General features: G+C 36.1%; 1 protein-coding gene across 6 annotated transcripts in view; it reads left to right on the forward strand.

The window, feature by feature from the left end:
* Positions 1-25,963, forward strand: part of TDRD3 (tudor domain containing 3) — a 154,123-nt gene that overhangs the window by 87,714 nt on the left and 40,446 nt on the right. For all 6 annotated transcript variants that reach the window (XR_001371296.2, XM_027776610.1, XM_027776609.1 and 3 more), the window contains 3 exons: positions 5,065-5,221; positions 6,990-7,115; positions 24,857-25,707. Coding sequence is in view for 5 of the 6 variants with exons in the window: in XM_027776610.1 (XP_027632411.1) it covers positions 5,065-5,221; positions 6,990-7,115; positions 24,857-25,707 (1,134 nt within the window). In the remaining variant the exon portion in view is untranslated. The remainder of the gene's footprint in view (positions 1-5,064; positions 5,222-6,989; positions 7,116-24,856; positions 25,708-25,963) is intronic.

The following is a 25,963-nucleotide window of genomic DNA, read 5'->3' on the forward strand; positions in this document are numbered from 1 at the left end:
GGGAATTGAATATGGTTTAGCCACTTTGATACAAACGGTTTGGCATATATATATGTTGTGTATATATATATATATATATACACACACACTTTAAATGCAAGGGAAAGTAGATGCAACAAGTTAAAGAAGACACAGTCTCTCTCTCTCTCTTTCTCATAATGGAAAAGGAAAACAAACTATTCTTAAAGAAACCAAGACATTGGACTTACTAAATAAATACTTAGTCATCTTAAATATACTCAAAAGTCTGAAGGAAACCATTGTTAAAAAACGAAATCAGAGGAATAATGTATGAACAAGTAGGGGGTATTAATGAAGAAATTATTTTAAAAAATGAAAGTTTTGGAATTAAAGATACAATAACTGAAATATAAAATTTTACTAGGTAAAACCAACACCACATTAGACCCATTGAATCTGGTATAAGAAAGAATTCAGCATATTTAAATAAAGGGCATTTGAAATTACCTAGTTGAATGGCAGTTAGATAAAAGACAATGAAGAAGATTGAACAGAGCCTAACAGACCTATGGGATACCAGGAAATGTACCAACACATTCATTTTGGGAGTCCCAGTTGGCCAAGATAGAAAAAGGAAGAAAAAATAGGTGAAGAAATAATGGCTGAAAATTTCTAAATTTAATGAAAAATATGACTCTACAAATCCAAGAAGCTTATGAACTCCAAGAAAGAGAAATTCAAAGGGAGCAACATCAAGAAATATTATAAACAAGTCTTAATTTCAAAAGAAATCTTGAATGTAGTAAGAAAGAAGTGACTCATCAAGTGCAAGGGATCTCCAGTAAGATTAACAGCTAGTTCCTCATCATTAACTGTGGAGGCCAGGAGATAGTGATACATTGAAATCATTGAAGGGAAAAAAAAATAAATCTGTTAATCAAGATGTCTATATTTGAAAAAACTATCTTTGAAAAAGTGAAGGAGACCATCAAAAGGACTATTTTAAATTTTAGTGTTTGAATATAAATGAATGAATGAATGGGAAACCATGTGTTTTGCCTATTAGATGGTTTTCTTTTATTTTTAAAATCGCCAGTGGGTATGTGTACTCACCAGAGAGAGAGACATATCCCCAATGGGGCATGGTCCTGTCCAATCCCTTTCTCTCCCTTTTTCCATTCTTCCAGAGTCTTTGTCACACATTCACTACACTCATGTGTTTTTTAAGCTTCCAGAACCAGGATTCAACTGTGGTTGACCATTTGGAATCTGGTTCCCTATGCACAATCTTTAACTGCTGTATTTTGGAGCCAACCCCTGTTGGTTGATTTTCAACAGTTTAAGAATATCTTAATTAGGATGTCAACTAATAGGTCCTTAACATAATTTTGATAATAGTTGGTATTATGAGTTTAATTATGGCTCCCCCAGAAAGGTATGTTGAATTCCTAATTTTCCATATTTTGAATGTGACCTTATTGGGAATAAGACCTACATAGAGGTAATCAAGTTAGTAAGAGATTATAAGAGTGAGCCCTAACCCAGTAGGACTGTTTTATTTATAGAAGGAGAAATTTTAACACAAAGACTCTTTCCTACACACACACACCAAGGGAAGACAACCGGAAGGCACACAGAGAAGAAATGGCCATGTAACTGGAGTGGTGCATCTGAATACCAAAGATTGCTAGTGAAAAAGGAAATTAGAAGCATCAAGGAAGGATTCTCCCCTAGAGCTGTCAAAGAACTTAGCCCTGCTAACATCTTGATTGGGAGTTAGTCAACTGCAAGTCAGATCAACAAGAAAAGCAGAATAAGTTATACTTATTATGTTAGCATATCATATCATTTAAAGTATTGTTTTGGGCAAATTCTGGCTATAGAACAATTTTATTTTTAATTGTCATAGGATGTGGGGTTACAGGTGGACAATACCCTCCCAACCCTGCCTTAGTGTGGTGTGGTCACACTACATTCTTTCTTCCTCCATTTCTTCTTCCTGTCAGGATTTTAGGCAAATATACATGCATGCGCAGAGTGTTTCTCAAGCGCCAGAATCAAGATTTGAACTGTGATTGGCCATGTAGGATCCAGCTCCCAATACATATTGCTTAACTACTGCATTATTGTGCCAGCCCGTGCTATGGGGGTCTTGCTTAAGAAGTCTTTGCTACCCCTAGATGAATATATTTTTTATGTAAGAAAGTGCAGTGTACACACAAGAAGGGCGGGGGTGGGGGGGAAGGCAAAGAGTACTTTTGATAGGGTCTTATCACACTGTGATCCCCTTTGCCCAGACCTCCAGCTCTTCATAATCTTAAGTGCCTGTGCACATGCTTAGTGTGTTTTCAGGCTGCCTAGGGATCCAAACTACAGTCTTTGTATTGTTCCAGCACTGCAAATCCCTAGTGTTACCACTGTGCCACGGTGGCTGAACCTAAAACAATATTAATGTTCTTAATTAAATTTTTTTTGAGAGTTTTTTTCGCTATAGGGTGCACGCGCTCATCAGACAGATAGAGACAGAGAGACAGAAAGCGAGAAGTCACCCCCCGGGGGGATGGCCATGCCGCAATCCCTTCTCCCCCATTCTCCTCTCGTTTTATTTATAGAAGGAGAAATTTTAACACAAAGACTCTTTCCTACACACACACACCAAGGGAAGACAACCGGAAGGCACACAGAGAAGAAATGGCCATGTAACTGGAGTGGTGCATCTGAATACCAAAGATTGCTAGTGAAAAAGGAAATTAGAAGCATCAAGGAAGGATTCTCCCCTAGAGCTGTCAAAGAACTTAGCCCTGCTAACATCTTGATTGGGAGTTAGTCAACTGCAAGTCAGATCAACAAGAAAAGCAGAATAAGTTATACTTATTATGTTAGCATATCATATCATTTAAAGTATTGTTTTGGGCAAATTCTGGCTATAGAACAATTTTATTTTTAATTGTCATAGGATGTGGGGTTACAGGTGGACAATACCCTCCCAACCCTGCCTTAGTGTGGTGTGGTCACACTACATTCTTTCTTCCTCCATTTCTTCTTCCTGTCAGGATTTTAGGCAAATATACATGCATGCGCAGAGTGTTTCTCAAGCGCCAGAATCAAGATTTGAACTGTGATTGGCCATGTAGGATCCAGCTCCCAATACATATTGCTTAACTACTGCATTATTGTGCCAGCCCGTGCTATGGGGGTCTTGCTTAAGAAGTCTTTGCTACCCCTAGATGAATATATTTTTTATGTAAGAAAGTGCAGTGTACACACAAGAAGGGCGGGGGTGGGGGGGAAGGCAAAGAGTACTTTTGATAGGGTCTTATCACACTGTGATCCCCTTTGCCCAGACCTCCAGCTCTTCATAATCTTAAGTGCCTGTGCACATGCTTAGTGTGTTTTCAGGCTGCCTAGGGATCCAAACTACAGTCTTTGTATTGTTCCAGCACTGCAAATCCCTAGTGTTACCACTGTGCCACGGTGGCTGAACCTAAAACAATATTAATGTTCTTAATTAAATTTTTTTTGAGAGTTTTTTTCGCTATAGGGTGCACGCGCTCATCAGACAGATAGAGACAGAGAGACAGAAAGCGAGAAGTCACCCCCCGGGGGGATGGCCATGCCGCAATCCCTTCTCCCCCATTCTCCTCTCGGGATCTTGGGCACTCACGCACACACGCCCGGCGTGAATTTTAAGCCACCGGGTCTGGGACATGAACCGCGGTCGACTATGTGGGAGTCCAGCAACATAGCCATTACGCTAACTGCTGGTCCCTTAATTAAATATTTATTTGGGAGATAATTTGGAGAAGAAAAGATTTAGAAGGTTTGATTTTTTAAAATATCAGATTAATTTTTGAATAAGAAGGTTGAATTATGGCTTTGATGTCCAAGTGTTTTTATGTTTGCTTTAACCTCTTATAGTAGGGATGGTAAGTAGATTTGCTCTCATTTGTCAACTGTAATCTGTTGATTATAGCTACTGTGTTAGAAAGATTCTGTGACATTGTTTTTCAGTGTCTGCATGGTCTTAATGGCTGTCTATAGCATGCATGCCATGTGTATGCTAATTGCAAGCCTACTCATGTTAATTATTAGATGTACAAATGTTTAAGTTGTGTTTTCCTCAGCTGACTTTGGTTCAAGAAATTTCATCAGATATGTTTATACTGTGTAAGTGGTTCTTGAATTCTACTTAGATGTAGATTTTTTCAGGGAGGTTTGGATTCTGGCATTTGTAAAGTAGACTTCTATTTGGAGTACAGCTGTCAAAGCATCATTGATAGTATTGTTAATGAATATAGAATAGAATCCTGTAGTATTAAAGAGTAACAAAATAAATTACTGAGGTGGTACCGTTTTGTTAACTTCAATTTGTACTTTCAAGTTTTGGAGAGGTACTGTATAATTTATTTGTTTTCTGACATAGAGAAGAATAAACCTGTGACATTTAATACTATGAAAATTTTTTATTTCTTATGAAATATAGATAATATTTTTTATTATAAACTATTTTCACTAGGCAATTTTTTCTTCAATATCTATGTTCTTTTCAAAAGCCATGTTTTTTGTTTGTTTTTGATAGAGGTTTTTCCCTTAGGGCACGTGCTCTACCAGAGAGAGACAGAGACAGAGATAGTGTGAAAGAAAGTGAGAAATCACCCCCCCCCAGGGGGATGGCCATGCCACAATTCCTTCTCCATTTTCCTCCCAGGATCTTGGCATTATACATGTGCCCGGCCTGAGTTTCAAGCCACCAAGTCTGAGCCTTGAACTGTAGTTGGCCCTTTGGGAGTCCAGTGACATAACTGTTATGCCATCTACTGGCCCCTCAAAGGCCATGTATTAATCTATTACTATATTTTCCTTTTACTCTTACATTTACAAGGTACCTGTGATATCAGAGTACTCAAAGCATAAATCCACATATCATACAATTTCTTCTTTGACTCTTAGTATGAAAAGACAGAAAGTATACATTGTATCAATATGACACTTTTCCATACATATGATATATAATTTCTGGTTAAAAGACAGTAAATAGTAAAAAAAATATACCTTGCTTTATTTATGGACTATCAGTATAATTTTTCTCTTCATGCTTTACAGGTTGATGAGAAGGCCCTGAAGCACATAACAGAAATGGGCTTCAGTAAGGAAGCATCCAGGCAAGCTCTTATGGATAATGGCAACAACTTAGAAGCAGCATTGAATGTACTTCTTAACAGCAATAAACAGAAACCAGTTATGGGCCCACCTCTGAGAGGTATAATTTATTAAGCAGTGGGCCAGAGAGTATTTTTTGCTTTTCACAGGAATATGTATTATTGACAGAGGCCAAATTTTATTGCTTTAAGGGCTATAATTTTATTTAACATTGTGATAAATAGAAGGAGTACCAGTTTTGGGACCATAGAGATATTTGCAAGTTATCCTGAGTCTTGTTGTCTTCATCTTTTATAAACTAGATCTAATGCCTTTGAAAAAAAAAATTCCACAGGGCTGGTGAGAGAGAGACAGACAGAGAGAAATCACCCTTCGTTAGGCATGATCATAACTCAGCCCCTTGTCCTCATTACTCCTCCCATCTGGGATTCTGAGCATGCCTGCACATGTGCCTGACCCTCAGGTCTAGAATTTGAATTATACTGTTGGCCCTGTCTTAACCATCTGCCTTAACCACCATGTCACTGCTGGCCCCATAATGCCTTTAACAGGGTTTTATGAGTAATAGACAACATATGTTATAAAATGATTAGTTTTATTAATTATTTCTGGAAGTATTCCTCTTGTATAAATGACTAAACAGTCTGAATACCCTTTAAAGTTAGTAAAACGTAACTTTTATTTGGTGCTAACTTTTTGATCATTACATGGTAAAATGTGTTATGTAATTTTTCAATTCTAAAGGTATAATTTTTTTTTTAAAATGGCTATGGTTAGGGCCAGAAGTTGACCTAGAGGTTAAGATGATTGGTTCCTACATGGTTGACTATGATGTTCGAGTCCTGGACCTGGCAGCTTGAGAGTTATGCCAGGCATGTGTGTGAGCATGCCCAAAATCCCAATAGAAGAATGGAGGAGATGGGATTATCGCATGGTCATGCTCCATGACAAGGGATTTCTCACTTTCTCTTTCTCTCTCTCTGACTCTCTCTCTCCCTCTGCCTCCTACTCCTCTGGCAAATGCATGCCTTATAGAAAACTTAAAAGAAAAAAAAATGTGGTTAAAGTAAAAGTATTTTTATAAAAATAATTTTTTCCTTTTTCTTTTTTTTTTAAGAGAGATTTTTTTCCTAAAGGGCCCATGCACTTGCTGGAGAGACAGAGAGAGATAGGGAGACAGAAAGCAAGAAATCACACACAAGGAGGGATGGCCATGGTTCAATCCCTTTTCCTCCATTCTTCTTCTGGGCTTTTGGGCATGCATGCACACTTACCCAGCATGAATTTCAAGCTACCCGGACCGGGACTCGAACCGTGTTTGACTACACTGGAGTCTAGCAACATAACCATTATGCCATCTGCTGGCCCCAAAATAATTTTTTTCTTAAACAATAATGTATATGAAGAAATTTAAATTTCAGAATTGATCATTTGAAAATTTTTATTATAAAAATGTTGGCTGTACAGAAAATTATGAAAACAAATATATGGAAAATCCTCCTTAAAATGATTGCTGTGGACCAGCGGATGACAGAATGGTTACATTGCTGGACTCTCTTGTAGTCAATTGTGGTTCAAGTCCTGGACTTAACCACTTAAAACTCATACTGGGTGTGTGTATTTGCATGTCCAAAATGCCGAGAGGAGAATGGACAAGAAAGGATTGCAGTGTGGCCATCCTCCTGGGGAGTGATTTCTCGCCTTCTGTCTGTCTTCTCTCTCTGGGTGAGCACATGCCCCTATCACAGAAATCTCTCTAAAATAAATAAATAAATAAATAAAAGAAGAAGACTGCTGGTTATATTTTAGTATATTTTCTTTGTTTGTTTTTGAGTGTATAATATATATGTCTTGTTTTAAATCTTAAGGTAGAGGAAAAGGCAGGGGGCGAATACGATCTGAAGATGAAGAGGACCTGGGAAGTGCAAGGCCGTCAGCACCAAGCACATTATTTGATTTCTTAGAATCTAAAATGGGGACTTTGAGTGTGGAAGGTAAGGTAGCTTAAAGCAGATTTCTTTCTTTTTCACTTTGGAATTTTACAAGAAAGGTTTAAGAATGCAGCCAATAATATGAACCTATATTCTAGGTGTTTTGTTTGTAGATTTATTTAATCATAAACTTCCTATTTGACAGAAGTGCAAAAAAATTTTAATTGTTATTTTCTTTTATTAAAGAATTATTTAATGTTGCTTATTTATTCATTTTGTTTTAATTTGACCAGAGAGAGAGAGAGAGGGAAAGTGAGAAAGCAAGTCACAATGTCCAGGACTTGAACCATGGTTGGCTATGTGGGAGTGTCCAGTGCCTTAACCACCACGTCACCTGCTGGTCCCCTAACTATTATATTCTTTTTTTTTTAATAATTATTTTATTTAACTTTATTTATTATTTATTCATTTGTTTATTTCAATTTGACCAGAGAGGGACAGAGTGAGAGAGAGAGAGAGAGAGAGAGAGAGAGAGAGAGAGAGAGATTGAGAGAAAGTGAGAAAGCAAGCCGCCAGGTCCAGGACTCGAATCACAGTCAGCCATATGGGAATCCAGTGCTTTTAACCACCACACCACCTGCCGGCCCCTAATTGTTATATTCTTAAAACAAAAATTGCAGTTTTTATTTTGCCCAATAACTATATGTTGAAAAATATCACCAATTATTACCCTAACTTTATTCCTATCTAGATGACACATTTAGCTATGTAAGCAGATTGTTGTATTAGAAAATTTATTGTTATATAATCTTGTATAATTCATTTTCATTATAAAATTGGTCTCATGTCTTTTTCCTCATGTTAGTTATTATATGAAAAAGTTCACACAATGAGTGAATATGCATTCAAATATGATGTATTTCTTAATATGATATAGTTTAGTGATTAACATAAATATTAAAATTAGAAATAAGTATGTTAATCATGTATTTTTTTTCTAAGCATGGCATGTGCTAAAAATTTTCTAAAGTAGCTCTTAAAGATTAAGAAAATATACTTTTAAATTTAGTTTTCTCTTTCAGATGTATTTTGAATGCAACCAAATAAGCTCAGAGGTAAAATGCTTTTATAACAAGTTTGAAATAGATTTCATGAGAATGGAAGCATATTTGCTAGATTATAAAGAAAAGATATTATTTGAGAAATCAAGTAATTTTGATATATACAAGATTTGTTAGAACATATTTTCTTGGTTATAAACTATAAATATTAGTTTTCTATTGCTGCATAACAGATAACTATGAAATCAGAGACTTAAAACAGTGCAGATTTATTATATCATGATTTCTGTGTCTGGAGTACAGGCACAGCTTAGTTGGGGCTTCTGTTTTAACATGCTTGAAATCAAGATTTCAGTTGGGGCTTTAATCTTGCCCAAGGCTTCAGGTCCTCCTAAGGGCTCACTAGTTGGATGAGATTTTTTTTCCAACAAATGTAAGAAAAGTTAGTAGCACATTTACTTTTGTGTCATACTATATAATTTTTTCTAAAAGAGCAAAGGGTACTATAATTTCTTTATTTTAATTTTTAAAAATTCCATCAAAAATAATTGATAATCATATCTACTTTTCTTAGAAATTTTCTTAGTATTAAGTTTAAATTGTAATTGAGAATAAATATTACTGACATTTTTATTAATATTCTGAACAAATAACATTTGATTACATTGTTTTCTGAGAGTAAAGACTAACATGTCCAGTGTAATGGGTAAAGAGATGTCAAGTTGCGGAGATTTCATTAATCAATTTGTGATAGGGTTGGATTCCAAAATGCCTGTTGAGTATAGGTGTTTAAAATTTCATTTGGAGACTACATATTATAATTAGTAGCTAGATTATCAGGCCAACTCTCAAAAGGCTGTTTGTATGTTAGTTTACACCTAAAATGTGTCAATAGGATCAGTTCAGTGATGTATTCCTGCTATTTAAAACAATGACCAATGGCAATATATATTGTATTTTGAGTTTCAACTTGTGACACGAGTAGGTTTAGTTCTTTCACATTGTTATGAAAGACATCTGGCAGGCCAGAGATAGGGGAAAATGATGCCTTGAGACAGGGACTTTACTGTTTTAACATTCTACATCTAAAGAAGGCCTTAATTTACTCTCTATAGGTGTTCTGAATGGAGATCAAGGGTCTTCGTGAAAAAGTGAACAGAGCAACTCTCTTAAATTCATATTCCAGTATTCTTCCCTTTTTTGTGTAGCTTACTTCATGAATTAGTTTCATGTTATCAGTTTTATTTATGTTTCTTCATATTTGTGCCTAAATGGTAGAAAGTAGAAAGTATAACCTAGTTTTATAGAAGGCATGCACTTAGAAAAATGTGCTTGGAGTTCAAATAGCTTTTTTTTTTTTTTTTTTTTTTTAATGAGAAAAATAAGATTTTTTTTTTTTTCCAAGAGAGATTTTAGGTATGGGTATGTGTGCTCACCAGAGAGACAGAAAATGAGAAATCCCCCTCCTCCCCGCCCCTCCCCAGGGAGGATGGCCATGCTGCAATCTCTTCTTTCCCATTCTCCTGTAAGGATTTTGGGCACCTGTGCACATGCACTGGGCCTGAGTTTTAAGCTGCTAGGTCTGGGACTTGAACTACCGTCTACTGTGTAGGAGACTAGTGATGTAACTGTTATGTCATCATTTGGTCCCAGTTATCTGATTCTTAAACTTTTTGGCTTGTCAGTAACAATTGAAAAGAGGACCTTTTTGTTGGCTGTGTCCTTGTTCTCACTGGCTTTCAATTTGCCAGCTTGTTCTCCTACTAATGTAACTGGATGCATTTTGTTCTTTCTGAATTCCTTTTTGTGTGTTGACAGACTGTCTGTCTCTATGTGGTAACTAAGATTGGTCATAAAGCCCTAGGTGTCATATAAAGCCAACATATAAGGCAGCATAATCACATACAAAGATATACAGGTAAAAAAGAATTTCATAAACAATTTTTTTTCTTAAAGAACAACACCTTTCATCGTGTAATTATCGATTCCATAAGATCAACTGATTACCCTTGGAGTTGTTGGCATTGGTATATAGCTGGAATAGGAGCCCAACAAGACTTGGAGAAAAGAGTACCACAGCAGCTGCTATTAAATCATAGTATATGATAAAAATTAATAAAAATATTTTTTAGACACAAAAGAATAGTCCTCATACTTGGGAGGTCAGACAGAAAAAGACTTTCAATGTCCTTGGATTTTTTTTTTTCTTATCTGTTTCTTCTTAGTGAGGAGAACATAGACATCTTAATGGGTTCCATCAGTATTATATGTAAAGATGAAGAAGTAGTTCCCATTACTATACTCACTACAGGTTCTGTTACCAAAAGAAGGGGACAGAATACTGGAGCAGATAAATTCCACCAGTAGTCTCATAGCTTTTATATTTAGTAGTTGTATATCTTATACAGATGTGTGTGTGTATTTTAATATCCAGAGGGTATATTCACTTGCTACAGAGAGAGAGAGAGAGAGAATATGAATGAGTAAGCACCCCACCCCAGATGGGTCATGGTTGTACACACGCACATCTATGTTTTTCAACTGACCAGGCCTGGGATTCAGAACCAGTGTAGCCATATGGAACTCAATCCCTCATGCACAGCACTTAACCTCCTGTGCTACAGGGCCAACTGAAGTTACATTACTCTTTTTTTTTTCTTTTCTTATTTTTGGAGAGGTTTTTGCTATAGTGTGCGTGCACTCGCCAGACAGACAGAGAGATAGAAAGTGAGAAATAATCCCCTGGGGAGATGGCCACGCCACTTTCCCTTCTTCTCCATTCTCCTTTCGGGACCTTGGGCACACATGCACATGCGCCTGGTGTGAATTTAAGCCACCAGGTCCGGGACTCGAACCGTGGTTGACTACATGGTTGCTATAGTCCAGCAACATAGCCATAACTCCAACTGCTAGTCCCAGAAGTTACATTACTCTTAAAATAGGAAAGTAGTAACAGCACCTATTATAGGATTATAGAGTTGTTGGGAAAATCAAAGTTTATAATGCATTTAAAGTGTACAGTTCTTGGCACATAGGCCTCCATATCAATGGTACTTTGCGCTCTCGTCATCATCATTGTCATTAGCAGTAGCAACAGCATGTTCCACACATCTATCATCTCCACCCACACTGTCCTACTTCAGGTCCTTATCAACCCTCCACCGTTCTTTGAGAAACTTAATCATCCCATTTTCCATTTTGTGGTTAGTGATCTTTCAAAACACAGATTTGATTCCACTATCCCCTTGCTTAAAATTCTACATTTACTATTCTCATGGGATGATAAAATTTAGACTATACCACATATACTATTTGTATGGTGTTCCATTACTCTGTTTCCTATAGATTTTGTGTTGTTGTATTTATCTTGGTTAACAGGACTGAATAATTTCAAATGCAATATAGTATTTAGATATAAATAATGTATTTAGATGTTAAAAATATTAATATCTAATGGGTACCCAGTATCACTAAGAAGATATTTGATAGTTGGTGGACATTATCCTTTTTTTTTCTTTTGATCAAGTTTCAACTTAGTTTATAAAATTGAGATTATAGGCTTACAGTTTGAATTTTGAAGACTGAAGAATAGGGACTGCATGTAGGAAATGTGATGTAGTGATAATAGCCTATTTGGAAAGGTAGGAAACTAGGACAAGAAGAAAGAAGAGAATATGTATATGTTAGAGTAGGGGTTCTTATGAAGGGTTTTCTCAAAAAAGGATCACCTGCGTATTGACACCTGTGTATAATTACATCTTATTGCATCAAATAGCATTAGTCTGCATTAATTGGAATTGATGGTAGCATACCTCTCTGGAAGCCAGTATGGATGGCTGCTATGTGAGTAAGCTTATGAGTCGTTAGTACATCAGAAAACAGAAAGAATTTATAGCTATCTACCTACTACCTATCACTTTCTCTCTGTTCTTAATCTGTCTCTGTGGCCTTCTAGCCCTTGATTTTTTTATATGGCTGATTTCTTTCTACCATTTCATTCTTTTAGAAATTTAGGGCCAGCAGGTGGCGTAGTGGTTATGGTGCTGGACTCCTACATGGCCAACTGTGGTTCCAGTTCTGGACCAGGTGGCTTGAAACTCATGGTGGGCACATGTGTATGCGTGCCTAAGGTCCCAGGAAAATGGAGGAGAAGGGACTGTGGTGTGGCCTATCCCTCTGGGGATGATTTCTCATTTTCCCTCTCACTGTCTCTGTATCTGTCTCTTCTTTCTCTCTGGTGAGTACAGACACTCTATGGCAAAAACTCTTAAAAAATGCAAATTTACCTGAAATTACTAGATAGTAATTTTTTGCATGTCAGCAGAACATTATTTAATGTCATTGTGGAGCAAGACTGGGTTTTTAAAATTAATTTATGATCTATATATAATCATTGTACATCTTTATAGCATACAGTATGGCTTTTCAAAGCATGCACAGCACAGGACAATATGACATGTAATAAAAAATAGAGGATATAAACTTATTCACCACTTTCATCATTTACCATTGCATTGTGTTGTGTACCTTCAAAATTTGGTCTGCTGGTTATTTTGCAAGTATATATTGAATTTTCAATAATGTTCTTTATTGAGAAATACATTTCTAAAGAAAACAAAGTGATTAAAAATCAGACAACAAAATCTAATTAATGAGAACAGATTTTTGAAGATTTGTCATTTCTATGTAGAGGACAGTGGGAGAAAAAAGTTTATAAACTGAAAAGATCTATGGTATCAATCATTGGTTCAGTTAATGATAGTTAAAATAGTACATGACAGTAGTTCATTAGGAATCGATAGAAAAAGAACTCATCAGCACTTATTCTTTTTTTAAAATATTAGCCATTCTGACTGGGATTACGTAGTATCTCATTCTAGTTTTGATTTGCAACTTCCTTATAATTAGGGATGTTGAGCATTTTTTATATGCTTTTTGTCAGTTCATATGTTTTCCTTGGAGAGTTTTCTGTTCCACTCATTTGCTTGTCTTTAAATTAGGTTTAGGTTTGTTTTTTTTTTTAGGTAAGCTGTTTGACATTGTGATCCCTGGATTTACAGTTATTCTGACAGTATGGCACCTAAGATTTTCCTTTTGTTAGGATGATGAGGCCAGATAGTTTAAGATGGTAGGCACAGTACCAGGTGGGAAGTGAAAATATACCACAGTGTTGCCTCTCTTGATATGCCATGCATGGGACACCAAAGTTACATGAAGAGGCTACCCCTGGTAAGCAGTCCTAGTCAGCAAGTTCTCTCAGACCAGAAACTGGACCTACGAGTGCATAAATTTTCAGATGATTTTGGGTGCTGGTTGTTCAGCCACTTTTATGCTATGTATCTTAACACTGGAAACCCTGCATTATAGAATGGAGTCAAACCATCCCCACAGTGTCTCATATGAATTTCTGGCTCATAGGATCTGTGAGCTTAACAGAATAAATACCACTGACTTTGAGTAGTGGTTTGTTAAGTAATGGAAATACATTCCTGATAATTAGACTTAACCGGAATAGTGATTTCAAAAAGCAAGAAACAAAAAACTAGTGAGTGAATAAAAGTTTGTCCTGCCATTGATGTATTGATTTGTAAGTCAGCAGTCTTTCAGCATTCATAGTATTTCAACTTTGTAATTACCTTTAAAAATGTAGTTAATAATTTTAGTGTCATCTTTGACTACCTAAGTATACATGATTTTTAGAGTTCATCTTTCAGGAACCTTAATTTGTTCTGTAAGTATTATGTATGTGGGTATTTTTGGAGACTAGGAATGTGCCCCCCACTAAACTTACAGACATCTCTAGAGATACTAGGGGCCAAACCCAAAAGGCTTAGTTTTTAGAACTAGTGTCTGTAAAATTACATGAAGAGACTGTGGAGGATTTTTTAGCCCACAGTTTCATTAGAATATTATTAGAGGAGGCTGACCCTGTAGCACAGTGCCTAAACACTGTACACAGGAAGCCAGATCCCACATGGCCAGCTAGGGTTTGGATCTTGGCCTGGGGACAAATGCTGTGTTCATACTTTCATGTGAGCAGGCCCCATTCTTTGTCTCTTTCTTTCTCTCCCCCTCTCCACCCCACATCCATGTGCACAGACCCTCTCTCTCTGTGTGTGGTGTATGCATGCACACCCTATCGTGAATAAAGGAGAAACAAAGAGTACCATCAGAGGTGCTTTTAAATTCAAATGGTTCAAATACATTTTACTCTCAATTTTTGAAGTGTTTTGGGTAGATGTTACATTAGATGTAATTGAACTTTAGTGGCCTGAAGTAGTTTACCTCTGTTCTAGAGATGGAATATTAAATGTACATTATTTTAACTTTATTTTATTTCATGGCATTTAATATATTTTTTTGACACTTAGCTCTTTTCTCTTTTAATTTATACACACACACACACACACACACACACACACTTCAATCACTGCTTATCATAACAGCTTATAAAATGGATTTTTCCAGCATGAGATATTTACTTCTTTAGAAGAATGATATAACTTTTCTCAGAAGACTAGAACTTATGAACTTTATTTTGACTTCTGCTATCTTTCTATTTTTCTGCTTCTTAATTAATTGTTCATTTATTTACACATTTATTAACCATAAAAAAATTAAGTAACTGGTGTCATTTTTTGGGAGCATCTACTACTGTATGCCAGGAACTGTGTTAGTTTCTTTGCGTACTGTTAATTCACTTAATCATCCACAAATACAAAATAGATGCCATTTCTTTTTCTTTAAATTTTTTTGAGAGGTTTTTGCTGTACGGTGCATGCGCTCGCCAGACAGACAGAGACAGAGAGACAGAAAGCAAGAAATCACCCCCCTCCCCCCGGGGGGGATGGCCACGCTGCACTCCCTTCTCCTTCATTCTCCTCTCAGGATCTTGGGCATGCACGCACACGTGCCTGGCATGAGTTTTAAGCTACTGGGTCCAGGACTCGAACCACAGTCGACCACATGGGAGTCCAGCCACATAGCCATTACGCCAACTGCTTATCCTGATGTTATTTTATTTGACAGATAAGAAAAAAGGCATAAAGAGAAAAAACATCTTTTCCATAAGAATTAAAGAACTGGGATTTGGATACTTGTCTTTTTTCCAACCCGAACTCTTTCTACCATGCTGCAATTCTATTAGTTTAGAAACTATTAGTTTTGAGAGGAAAAGAGCAATCAAAAGTTCAGTTTTAAGGTGGCTGATAGTGGACATGTTAAATAGTAAGATTTAATCATTTCATAAAGTATATATGCTTCAAAACATCATGTTTTACATGATAAATGCATACAATTTTACCAGCCCACTTAAGTAAATAAATAAATAAAAATAGAATAATGAATTCACTTTTAAGATACATAAAATTTAAGGTACCAGCAGATGGCATAATGATTATGTCACTGGACTTCCATGTAGTTGACTGTAGTTGAGTCCCAGACCAGTGATTTAAAACTCATGCCAGGCGTGTGTGCCCGAAGTCCCAAGAGGCAAGTGGAGGAGAAGGGACTGTGGCATGCCCATCGCCCCTTGGGGGTGATTTCTCACTTTCTCTCTCTGTCTCTCCAGTGAGAGCACACGTTCGGTAGCAAAAATCTCTCTTAAAAAAAAAGATGCATAGCTTAAAAAACATGGAGTTATATCAGACAGGCAGTTGATTTTAGACATCATGGAGAGGCGAAGGAGGCTACAAAGGAGACTGAGAAAGCAACTACCATAGGGAGTGTAAAGAGAATGCTGAGAGATAAGGACGGGCAGTGTTGAGTGGGTTTATAGAGCATCAGTAGTGTGCCGCTGAATGTTTAATTAGCTCTGGGAATAGAAGTAGGAGAGGGAGGGATTTTCTGACTTTTGGCTTTTGCTGATTTCTATGATGTAAATATCCTCACTGTGACTGATCTCCACTTGTCTACAGTTGGACAATCAGCATGCATATTTTCAGAAAATTTAATATTCAGCTCTTGTAAGATTTTCAAGCTGTGTCCAGCACATCATTGATTAGAGACTTGATAAAAATGTCAGTGAAGGGACTGGCAGGTGGCGTGGTAGTTAAAGGTGGTATATTCCCACATGGCTGACCACAGTTTGAGTCCCGGACCTGGTGGCTCGCTTACTCACTTTCCTTTCCCCTATCTCCCCCTCTCTGGTCAAATTAAAAAATAATAATAACAAATGGAATTAAATAAATAATAATAAAAAAGTTTCAGTGAAGTGGTGGGGTTGGAAGACAAGCTAGAGGTTCATCTAATAGATGAAATGTTATATAAACATTAGAATGATTATTTTGAGGAGAATGGTAAAAAAGACATATTCAATATAGCATGAAAATGTTATAGTTTGGCTTTGGAGAGAAGGGTTATTTCTCTTGTTGCTTACTCCACAATATTTTAAACATCAAAATTAATTTTTTTTAGTATATAGAAAACATAATATTTATATGTACCTGCTAGGAATTATTTAACACTTTGTAATCTAAGTCAGCATTTATGCAGAATACATTTTTTAAAGATTTTTAAAAATTGACATAATTATACGTGTTTATGAGGTATACCAGAATTCAATGTGTATTGATTAAATCAGGATAATTAGTGTATCTATCATCTCAGCTATTTGTCATTACTTTGTGTTGAGAACATTAAAAATCCTCTTTTTAGTTAATCTGAGATGTATGGTAAGTTATTGTTAATTACATTCTTTCTACTGTATTTGATAACACTAGAAATTGTCCCTCTCATCTAGCTATAATTTTGTTTCCATTAATAAATGTCACTCTGCCTCCCTCTCCCGCCTGTCCTTCCTAGCCTATAGTATGTAACTTGATATAATTTTATTTCTGTTTTCTCCTATAACTGAGAACATATGACATTTCTCTTTCTCATATAGACACAGTTTATAGGGAAAGTATTTTTTATGAGGAAACAATATATATAAATTTTGAGCTGATAGACAAATTTTATAGCAAAAGAGTTTTGTGATCATTATAGAATATATTCAGCATCTAAAAATATTTAGACAAAAAGCTCTGATTTGTATAATAAAATAGACTTAGGATTTCAAGGTAAAAAAATGAAATAAAGGGATAGAAATATCAAGAAAGAATTAGGCTTCTGGTTTAATCTGAGTTCATTTACTAATCAACTATTACTGCTATTTTGTAACAAATACCTTTTTCTTGAGAGAGATTTTTGCTATAGGATACATGCACTTACCAGAGAAACAGAGACAGGGAGACCAAAAGCAAAAATCACCGCCTAGGGTGGATGGCCACACCACAATACCTTCTTCTCCATTCTCCTCTTGGGATTTTGGGCACACACGCACGTGTGCTGGCGTGAATTTAAATGTCTGGGGCTGGAACTCAAAATGTGGTCGACTATATGGAAGTTCGGCAACATAACCATTATGCCATCTGCTGGCCCCTGTAATAAATATCTTTAATAATTTATTTGGTTTATTTTTTGAAGGACTATTCAGCAGAAATTTCAGCTATATTTGAATCAATGTATGCATTAATAGGCAACCTGCTTTACCATGTGATTATGACTTTTTAAGAATAGAATTCTAATCCAGTAGTGGACATTTCTTTGTCTTTTGTTTAGTTTTGGTTTGTTGGATTTTTTGTTTTAACAGCTCTCTTTATTTTCCTTTATATGCCCCTTAAAATAAAGTAGCTTAAAATTTCAGTTGCATGTTTTCACTTCTAGATTATAAGAGTTTTCATTTTTGTTTTCTAATAGTTTAGGGTGAAATTTGCAAGAACATGTGTTACAGAGATAACATTGAGTAAAATAATCTTGCTCATGATCCTGGAAAATATCAGCTTAAAAAAAAGAGCATATAAATTAAATCTGGTTTTTGTTCTTTACTGATATATATACCAGAAGACAGTCTCAGCTGTTCTGGCTTATCATCCTTTCAGTTTTTATAAGTTTGATCATAGATGACAATGCTGTATGTTTAGTTATATTCTTTCCAGTGTATTTTCCTTGTTAAACCTTAAAATTTCAATTAAAGCAACAATAGCAACAGGGTTTTGACAAACCCAGCCTTAGCCCACCCTGGATAATGGGCACACACATGCCTGGCATTCTCAGGGGGGTGTCCAGCAGCCAGCCTTAACCTTCCCATGTGGATCAGCCTCTCAGAGCACTGTGCCACTGTCCAGCCTCTTATTTGCTCTTTTATTTATATGAGGAATTTTACTGAACTAGACTCATTTTTAATTTGGGTGTTTGTAAGAACTACTTAGATGTTGCATGTGTTTTGAGCATGGCCAGATGGGGCATCATTGCAGTTGCATTACTGGCATGTATTGCATTGTTTAGCAGAGTACTCATGATTTATTCATTTATAGCAATAATGATCTTGTGCTTTATATCCTAAGTTTTTAAATTGACCTTTTTTCCTGTTTCAAAGTGGGTTTGGCACACTAAAAAAACAATTATTTGAGCTTTGAATACCATAAATATGTTTGTTTTGAGCTGAGTCTTTCATTATTCATTATTTAAGCTACATTATTCTGTTTGCTTACTTGTTATCTGCCTCTTCCCATTATAACTAAAGCACCACAGAATAGAGAGGTCTGGGTATTGCCATTGATTTTTTGTAGTTGCTAGGATAGTGTTGATGTGTCTGTAGTCATTGCTTAGTTACTATTATATAACGCATAACTGAATGATGGGAAGAAGTAAGTAGCATTATCCCAATTTTAGTCACACAGCTTCTCAGTGGTAGGTCAGAGATTTAATACCACTGTTTGAATTCCATATACCCTATATGGACCCATGAGAAAGCAGTTTTAATCTTAGGATTTCTTATTTACACTTAATTGTTACACATCTTTATAGAGTACAGTATGTTTCTCAAAGCATGCATGCAGTGCATGACAATCAAATCAAGGATATTACCATATATATCATTTTCAACAGAGAACTTTACATTCTTGTATCTGTGAAAAGTTTTTTCCCTGAGCCCCTCCCTCTCATTCCTTGTTTGCCATCTCCCCTTCTATAGTCTCTGTATCTACACTTGCCCTCTGTACTATCATGTTTTTGAATCTTTGAATTTTTGCTATAGAGTGTAGATATTCTGTATATATTGAGCAGAGACATCCTGTGTTCTTGGATTGGAAGAACCAATATAATCAAAATGTCAATTCTACTCATATTAGTTTATAAATTCATTGTAATTCTGATCAAATTACCAGTGGCATTCTTCACAAAAATAGAAAAAAAAATAATGTGTCAGAAATTGTATTTTCAAATTTAATCTTCATCATTTGATAATTATCATTACCCATACTCTACAGCTGAAAAAACTAGGGTTCTTTGTGACTTTGTCAAAGACACATTATTGCTAGGATTCTGGAGAACCAATTTCTTTGGCCTTGAGCTTAGTGTTCCCTAGAACAGATCAGGGGTGCCTTTTTCTAAGCTTACTTCTTTTTGTGCTATGTAGCTTTTTTGAACTCAATCTACATCTATCCCAGTGTGCTTTGATGTAAACCTTTTTTTTATCAAAAGCAAAGTAGAACAGTACATTGTTGCACTTTTAGATAAGCTCAGATGATAATGTGAAACAGGCAGTAATTTTGAACTTGGAGGTGTGTTCCATTCCCAAGGTTTTCAGTAATTCTGTCATTTTTCAGACAAGTATTTCCTGTGTGCCACCCATTTGCCTGATTCTAGTAGGTAGACGCTGGAGCAAGACTCAGATCCCATCCTCAACTTGCTTACTAGGTAATAGTATTTGAAGTGACTGCCTTTAAAAAAGAAAAGCAGTACTGAAATTATCAAAATACTGCTATATACTAACTTGAAAAGATGTCCATGAGATACTGTTAATTTAAGGAGACTGCAGTTCATGAGCTGTAATATGAGTCTACTCTTTTTGGTGGAAAAAAAAAAGTACACAGATACATCTATGAATTGTATACAAAAGAACAACCTCCGGAACTGTTAATAAGTGGTTGTTTTTAGAGACAGGATTGGATAGACAGAAAGTGGAACTTTCATTCTATACATTTTTCTAACGATAGGACGATGAGTGAGGTTTTTTTTTAACAAATTTTTTTTAGCAATTTTTGTGTAGAAAAAAAATTAAAAGGATGTTTAGAAGAATTTGATCTGGAGCATGTTTATAATATATTTTAAAAGAAATGCAGTATTTGAGTATGATTTAACTTTCTGGTATATCTGAATTTTCTCTGTAATTTAACTTATAATTTGACACCAAATGAGGTTTTCCTAAGTGTTCTTCCTGCCCTGCTTTCAACAAGAGCAAACAAACAGGAAAACTGTAATAAAAATCTAAAGCCAACTAAGGATCCTAACTAAAGGTGAGGCTTGGTGGTGATGAGAATGTGTAAAAATGAAAGTACCTTATCATTAATTATTAGTTCATTTGTGTAATTGTAATGCTAATAATGATAGTCATAGTAATAATAATAATAATAATTACAGATGACATTTACTGAGTGCTTACTGAAGCCAGATACTGTTCTGAGTACTTTACACATGTTTACTTAGTCTTTTGGGGTAGGCTCTGTTAGTTTCTTTATCTCAAAGATGAGGCTCAGAAAAGTAAAGTGTTGGGAACCAGCAGTTAGCATAATGGCTATGTCGCTGGACTCCCATGTAGTCGACCGCGGTTCGCGTCCCGGACCTGGTGGCTTAAAACTCACGCCAGGCACGTGTGTGTGAATGCCCAAGATCCTGAGAGGAGAATGGAGGAGAAGGGATTGCGGCGTGACCATCCCCCCTGGGGGGTGATTTCTCTCTTTCTGTCTCTATGTCTCTCTCTCTCTGTCTGTCTGGCGAGCAAATGTGCCCTATAGCGAAAACCTCTCCAAAAAAAAAAAAAGAAAAGTGAAGTGTCCTCCAATATTTCATATAGTATTATCAACTGGTTTGGTCTGAGAAGTATTTCATGATGGGTAAAGTCTTTTTAGAAGAAAAATGAGAAATAGTGATTGTTTAAAAAAAAATTGGAATAATAATAATAATGATCAGAAAAAAACAATAAAATATATCGAATGATGAAGTGGGGAGTTTAATGTATCTGTATTGACTGACATGCATGGCAATGCTTTTGAAAAAGCAATATAATACACTGTAAAGTTATATGCAATTCAGTGTAATATAAACAAGATTGTGATGATAATAAATAAAAAATAAATAAAAAATAATAATAAAAAAGGAAGAGTGAAGTATCTTGGCTCTGGCTACAGAAGTGGTAAGTGGGCAGACCTGTCATATAAGGCTATGTAATCCTCTGCAGAGCTGGTACCCTTCACACTGGATTATCTCTAAGTCCCAGTTTATGAGCTTCTAAGTACCAGTTCAGTTGTCAATAGAGGTTTTAGTTTTTGTCATTATTAATGGAAGGAGATTATTAATTTTAGGTCAGATTTCTGGTAGTTGTAGTATCCAAATTCATTTCTAAGCCCTTGGAACTATAAAAAAGCTTTTGTGATTTTTGCATCTGACCTGAAATGAGCAGATACAGGTGATAAAATTGTAGCTAAGACATTATTGGCTATATTCTGTTTTGTTTCTCTGGGCAGGCAACTTGCTATAGTGAAAAAGATCACGGGCTTTAGCTTCAGTTAGGTGTCAGCTTAATTCCGGTTTCAGTGTTTTCTAGCATAAGCCTTTACTCGAGGCACATTATTTTGTTTTCTTTGCTCATAAAGTAAGGATAATACTGCTGTCCTTTTAGGATGGTTGTGAGGATTCATAAAATAATGTAGACAGAATGCCGTTAATGCAGTGTCAGGCACATAGTAAGAGCTTAATAACTAGTAAGTCATCAGAATAAAGTGAGGATTAGTCTTGGGATACAAAATGTTCCTGTTTTACCACTGCAAAATGTAGGTACAACTGCTGCTGAAGAATGAATATCAGCAAAGAAGTAATAATAGTTGAAAATGCCTGATTAATTCAGCATGCCCTTACGTACAGGCTCAAATGATTTGTGACAATTAATAAATTCATTCTTAATGATTCATGCATTTCAAATCATGGTGATATAAAACAATGTATTCAATTATCATGTAAACATACATTTTTAGACTCATGATCTAATAGGGACATTTTATCTCAAATATATTAAACTCATTTAATATTCTTTGATTAGTTTACTCATGAGCTTTCATCGCCTTTGTCTTTTAGTTGTTTTCACAGTTTTGTCTATTTTGTAATGTTTTTCTATCATTTTTGCTAATCTCTTTTTTCTGCTATTTAATATTAAATGTTAAAAGTTTTTATTTATGCAGTTTTTTTGTCTTTTCCCTTTGGTTCATTGAAAAAAAAAGAAGTAATGCATATACTCTCTTGCCTGTATCTAAAAATATCTTTGTTTATTGACTGACTGATTTTGATAAAGAGTGCATATGCTCATAAGAGAGACAGAAGACAGGAAAATTGAAAAAATACTCCCTATAGGGAACGGTCATGCCACAATCCTTTCTTTTCTACTTTTTCCTTCTTTCAGAATTTTGTGCATACACACACACATGCCCAGAATGTTCTTCAACTTGCCAGGTCAGGGACTCAAACTGTGCTGTTGGCCACCATGCCACTGGCTAGCCCAGTGCGTTTATTATTAGAGCGATTGTAGTTCTGGCTTATGGTGCTCATTGTATCTTGTGTGATTTGGAATCATGGTGTTTTCTTAAGAGTGGTGGCAGAAAGCAACTAGATTTTGAGTAAAGACCTGAGAAGCCAATTTTCTTAGCTTTTCTGGGCTGTGTTTTTTTTTTTTCTTTTTTGGAGAGGTTTTTGCTATAGGGCGTGTGCACTCTCCAGACAGACAGAGAGAGAGAGAGAGACAGAAAGCAGGAAATCACCCCCCAGGGGGGATGGCCACGCTGCAATCCCTTCTCCTCCATTCTCCTCTCAGAATCTTTGGCACGCACGCACATGTGCCCGGCGTGAGTTTAAGCCAACAGGTCCGGGACTCAAACCGCAGTCGACTACGTGGGAGTCCAGCGACATAGCCATTATGCTAACTGCTGGTCCCTGGGCTGTGTTTTTTTTAATGTGAAAAATAATAAGGTGTTTGTAAATTTCGTGTTCTCTTTCCTAGGGCAGTTCTTTTAATACAAGAAAACTGACATGTAAAAGTGATTGAGTATATAAATGAAGGTGTCAGTTATTAGTAAGAAAGATCATAGTCTAGAACTACTTAAGTAAATCGATTCTGGTATCAAAGGAAAAAAATTTGTTATATTCTATTAATGTAACTCTTGTATATTTCCACAGACTCATAGCAGTTCTTAATGCTAAATTTTTAAGAAGAATTATTTTATTTTTCTTTCTTTTTTTTCTTCCTTCCCTTCTTTCCTTCTTTCCTTCTTTTTTTCAGTTTGACCAGGGAGGGACAGGGTGGGAGAGACAAGAGAGGGAAAGTGAGAAAGCAAGCTGCCAGGTCTGGGACTTGAACCGTAGTCAGCCATATGGGAGTCCAGCACCCTTAACCACCATGCCACCTGCTTGCCCCCTTAATGCTAAAGTGTGGATTATAAATTTTTTTTTTTAATTTGTGAGATAACACATGTACCTGCCAGAGAGAGAGAGACAGAGAGAGAGAAGGAGAGAGCAACCCTCCAATGGGGCCTGGTCATGCTGTAATCCCTTCTCCTCCATTCCTCTATCTTGTCAGGATTTGGGGCACAGAGGCACATGTGTCCAGTGTGGGGGAAGCTGATTTTAAATTTAGTGTCCGGAAGTCATTGAGGTTAATTTTCCTGCAACGCAGGAAATAGTCTGACCCAAACGGCCATACTGTTTCTCTTTGGAAATGTTGTAACCCTGGAGAAGGGTAAGAATAATTATGACCTGCATGCTGAATATAGTATATGATAAGAAACAACACTTGTCTATACCAAAGACAAATCAATGTCCAGTATTAAAGTTGTGGGCATGCGATGTAAAGCAGTAGAGGAAAATAGTGAAAACAGTGTAGCACAAATTGAAATAGAATAAAACTCACTATGTGAAACATGGGTATTACAATTACCTATGTTTTTGGTTACTGCTTTTGGTTTCTAGTTGAACATTATCTGTGTTATTATGCTTAGTAATATTTTAAACATGTTTCTGTATGTCAAAGTAGTACCTGCTACTTAATGACTTCTATGACCAAGAAATTTATCAGTTCTTTTCTATAATAGGATATCTGTTTATAGTAGATCTGGAAGACTTGAAAAGGAGCAGTTTTGCAAAGACTAGAATATGACTGAGAATAATAGCTATATATTTCAGGATTTGATTGGGATTTAGAAAGAGGGTGAACAGAGGCCGCATTTGTGCAGTTTCCTAGGAGTTTCTGAGTTAGCATCTTACAGTTTTGCTTTATTAATGTTTTGGGAAATGTATTATCAGAATAGCAGATATAGATGGCTGTATAACAAGAATGCAGATGTTTAGTGACAAAAAAATGGCTTTAAATTATCCACCATTTTGTGTGTGTGTGTATGTGTGTGTGATTCATATCATTACTTCACTAATGTGGGTAATGAGGAAACTTTTTTTTATCTTGGTCCCTGGATTGTTACATTAGAAATATAGGCTTCTAATGAAGCAGAAATGGCTTAAGATAATGAGATGATAAGATGGAGGAAGTGTCAAAATCTTAGTTTGATAATTTTGTATTCATATAATTTTTGGCATTTTAAAATAATTAAGCATTAATGCAGAATCTTCATTTTAATTTATACATGATATGATTTTCCCTTTCAGAACCTAAGTCACAGCCCCAGCAGCTTCATCAGGGACAACACCGACTATCAAATACTGAGCAGAATGGAGTAAAAGATAACAACCAACCGAGATTCGTTCCTCGAAATGATACCAGGCAGCCAAGAAATGAAAAACCTCCTCGTTTTCAAAGAGATGCCCAAAATTCAAAGTCAGGTTTGGACAGCAGTGGATTACCTAGAAACAGAGGTTCTGAAAGACAAGGTACTTCTTCAGGATCTGAAGTATGGACTGAAGAGAGACTCAGGTGTGATCGACCGTATTCTAGATATGACAGAACTAAAGACACTTCATATCCTCTAAGTTCTCAGCACAATGATGGTGCTTTTAAAAAAAGAGATAACTCTATGCAAAACAGACCAGGAAAAGGTCCATCATATGCAGAGGCAAGAGAAAATCCACTTGCTCAAGAATCCATAGATTATAATCATCAAAAACGTGGGAAGAGAGAAAACCAGACAGCTAATCTTGATTATTTTTATGACAGAAAGTCACGAACAATAAATAATGAAACTTTCAGTGGGATAAAAATTGAAAAGCATTTTAATGTAAATACTGACTACCAGAATCCTATACGAAGTAATAGTTTTATTGCTGTTCCAAATGGAGAGACAGAAATACCGCTGAAAGGAAGACGAATAGGACCTATTAAGCCAGCAGGGCCTGTCACAGCTATGCCCTATGATGATAAAATATTTTACAATAGTGGGCCTAAAAGAAGATCTGGGCCAATTAAACCAGAAAAAGTACTAGAATCATCTATTCCTATGGAGTATGCAAAAGTGTGGAAACCTGGAGATGAATGTTTTGCACTTTATTGGGAAGACAACAAGGTATGGAGCCTGTAAAGCTTTTATATACTAATATTACTAAATGCAGTACTGTTGTCATGGGCTTTATAGGAAACCATCACCTTGGAACTGTGGGTTTTGATTTATAGCTGTACCTATTGAAAGTCTTTTGGGGACCAGCAGTTAGCGTAATGGCTATGTAACCGGACTCCCATGTAGCCGACCATGGATCAAGTCCCAGACCCGGGAGGCTTAAACTCACACTGGGCGCATGTGCGTGTGTGCCCAAGATTCCGAG

This window comes from Tupaia chinensis, unplaced genomic scaffold, assembly GCF_000334495.1.
Source record: "Tupaia chinensis unplaced genomic scaffold, TupChi_1.0 Scaffold000686_1, whole genome shotgun sequence".
NCBI lineage: Eukaryota > Metazoa > Chordata > Mammalia > Scandentia > Tupaiidae > Tupaia > Tupaia belangeri.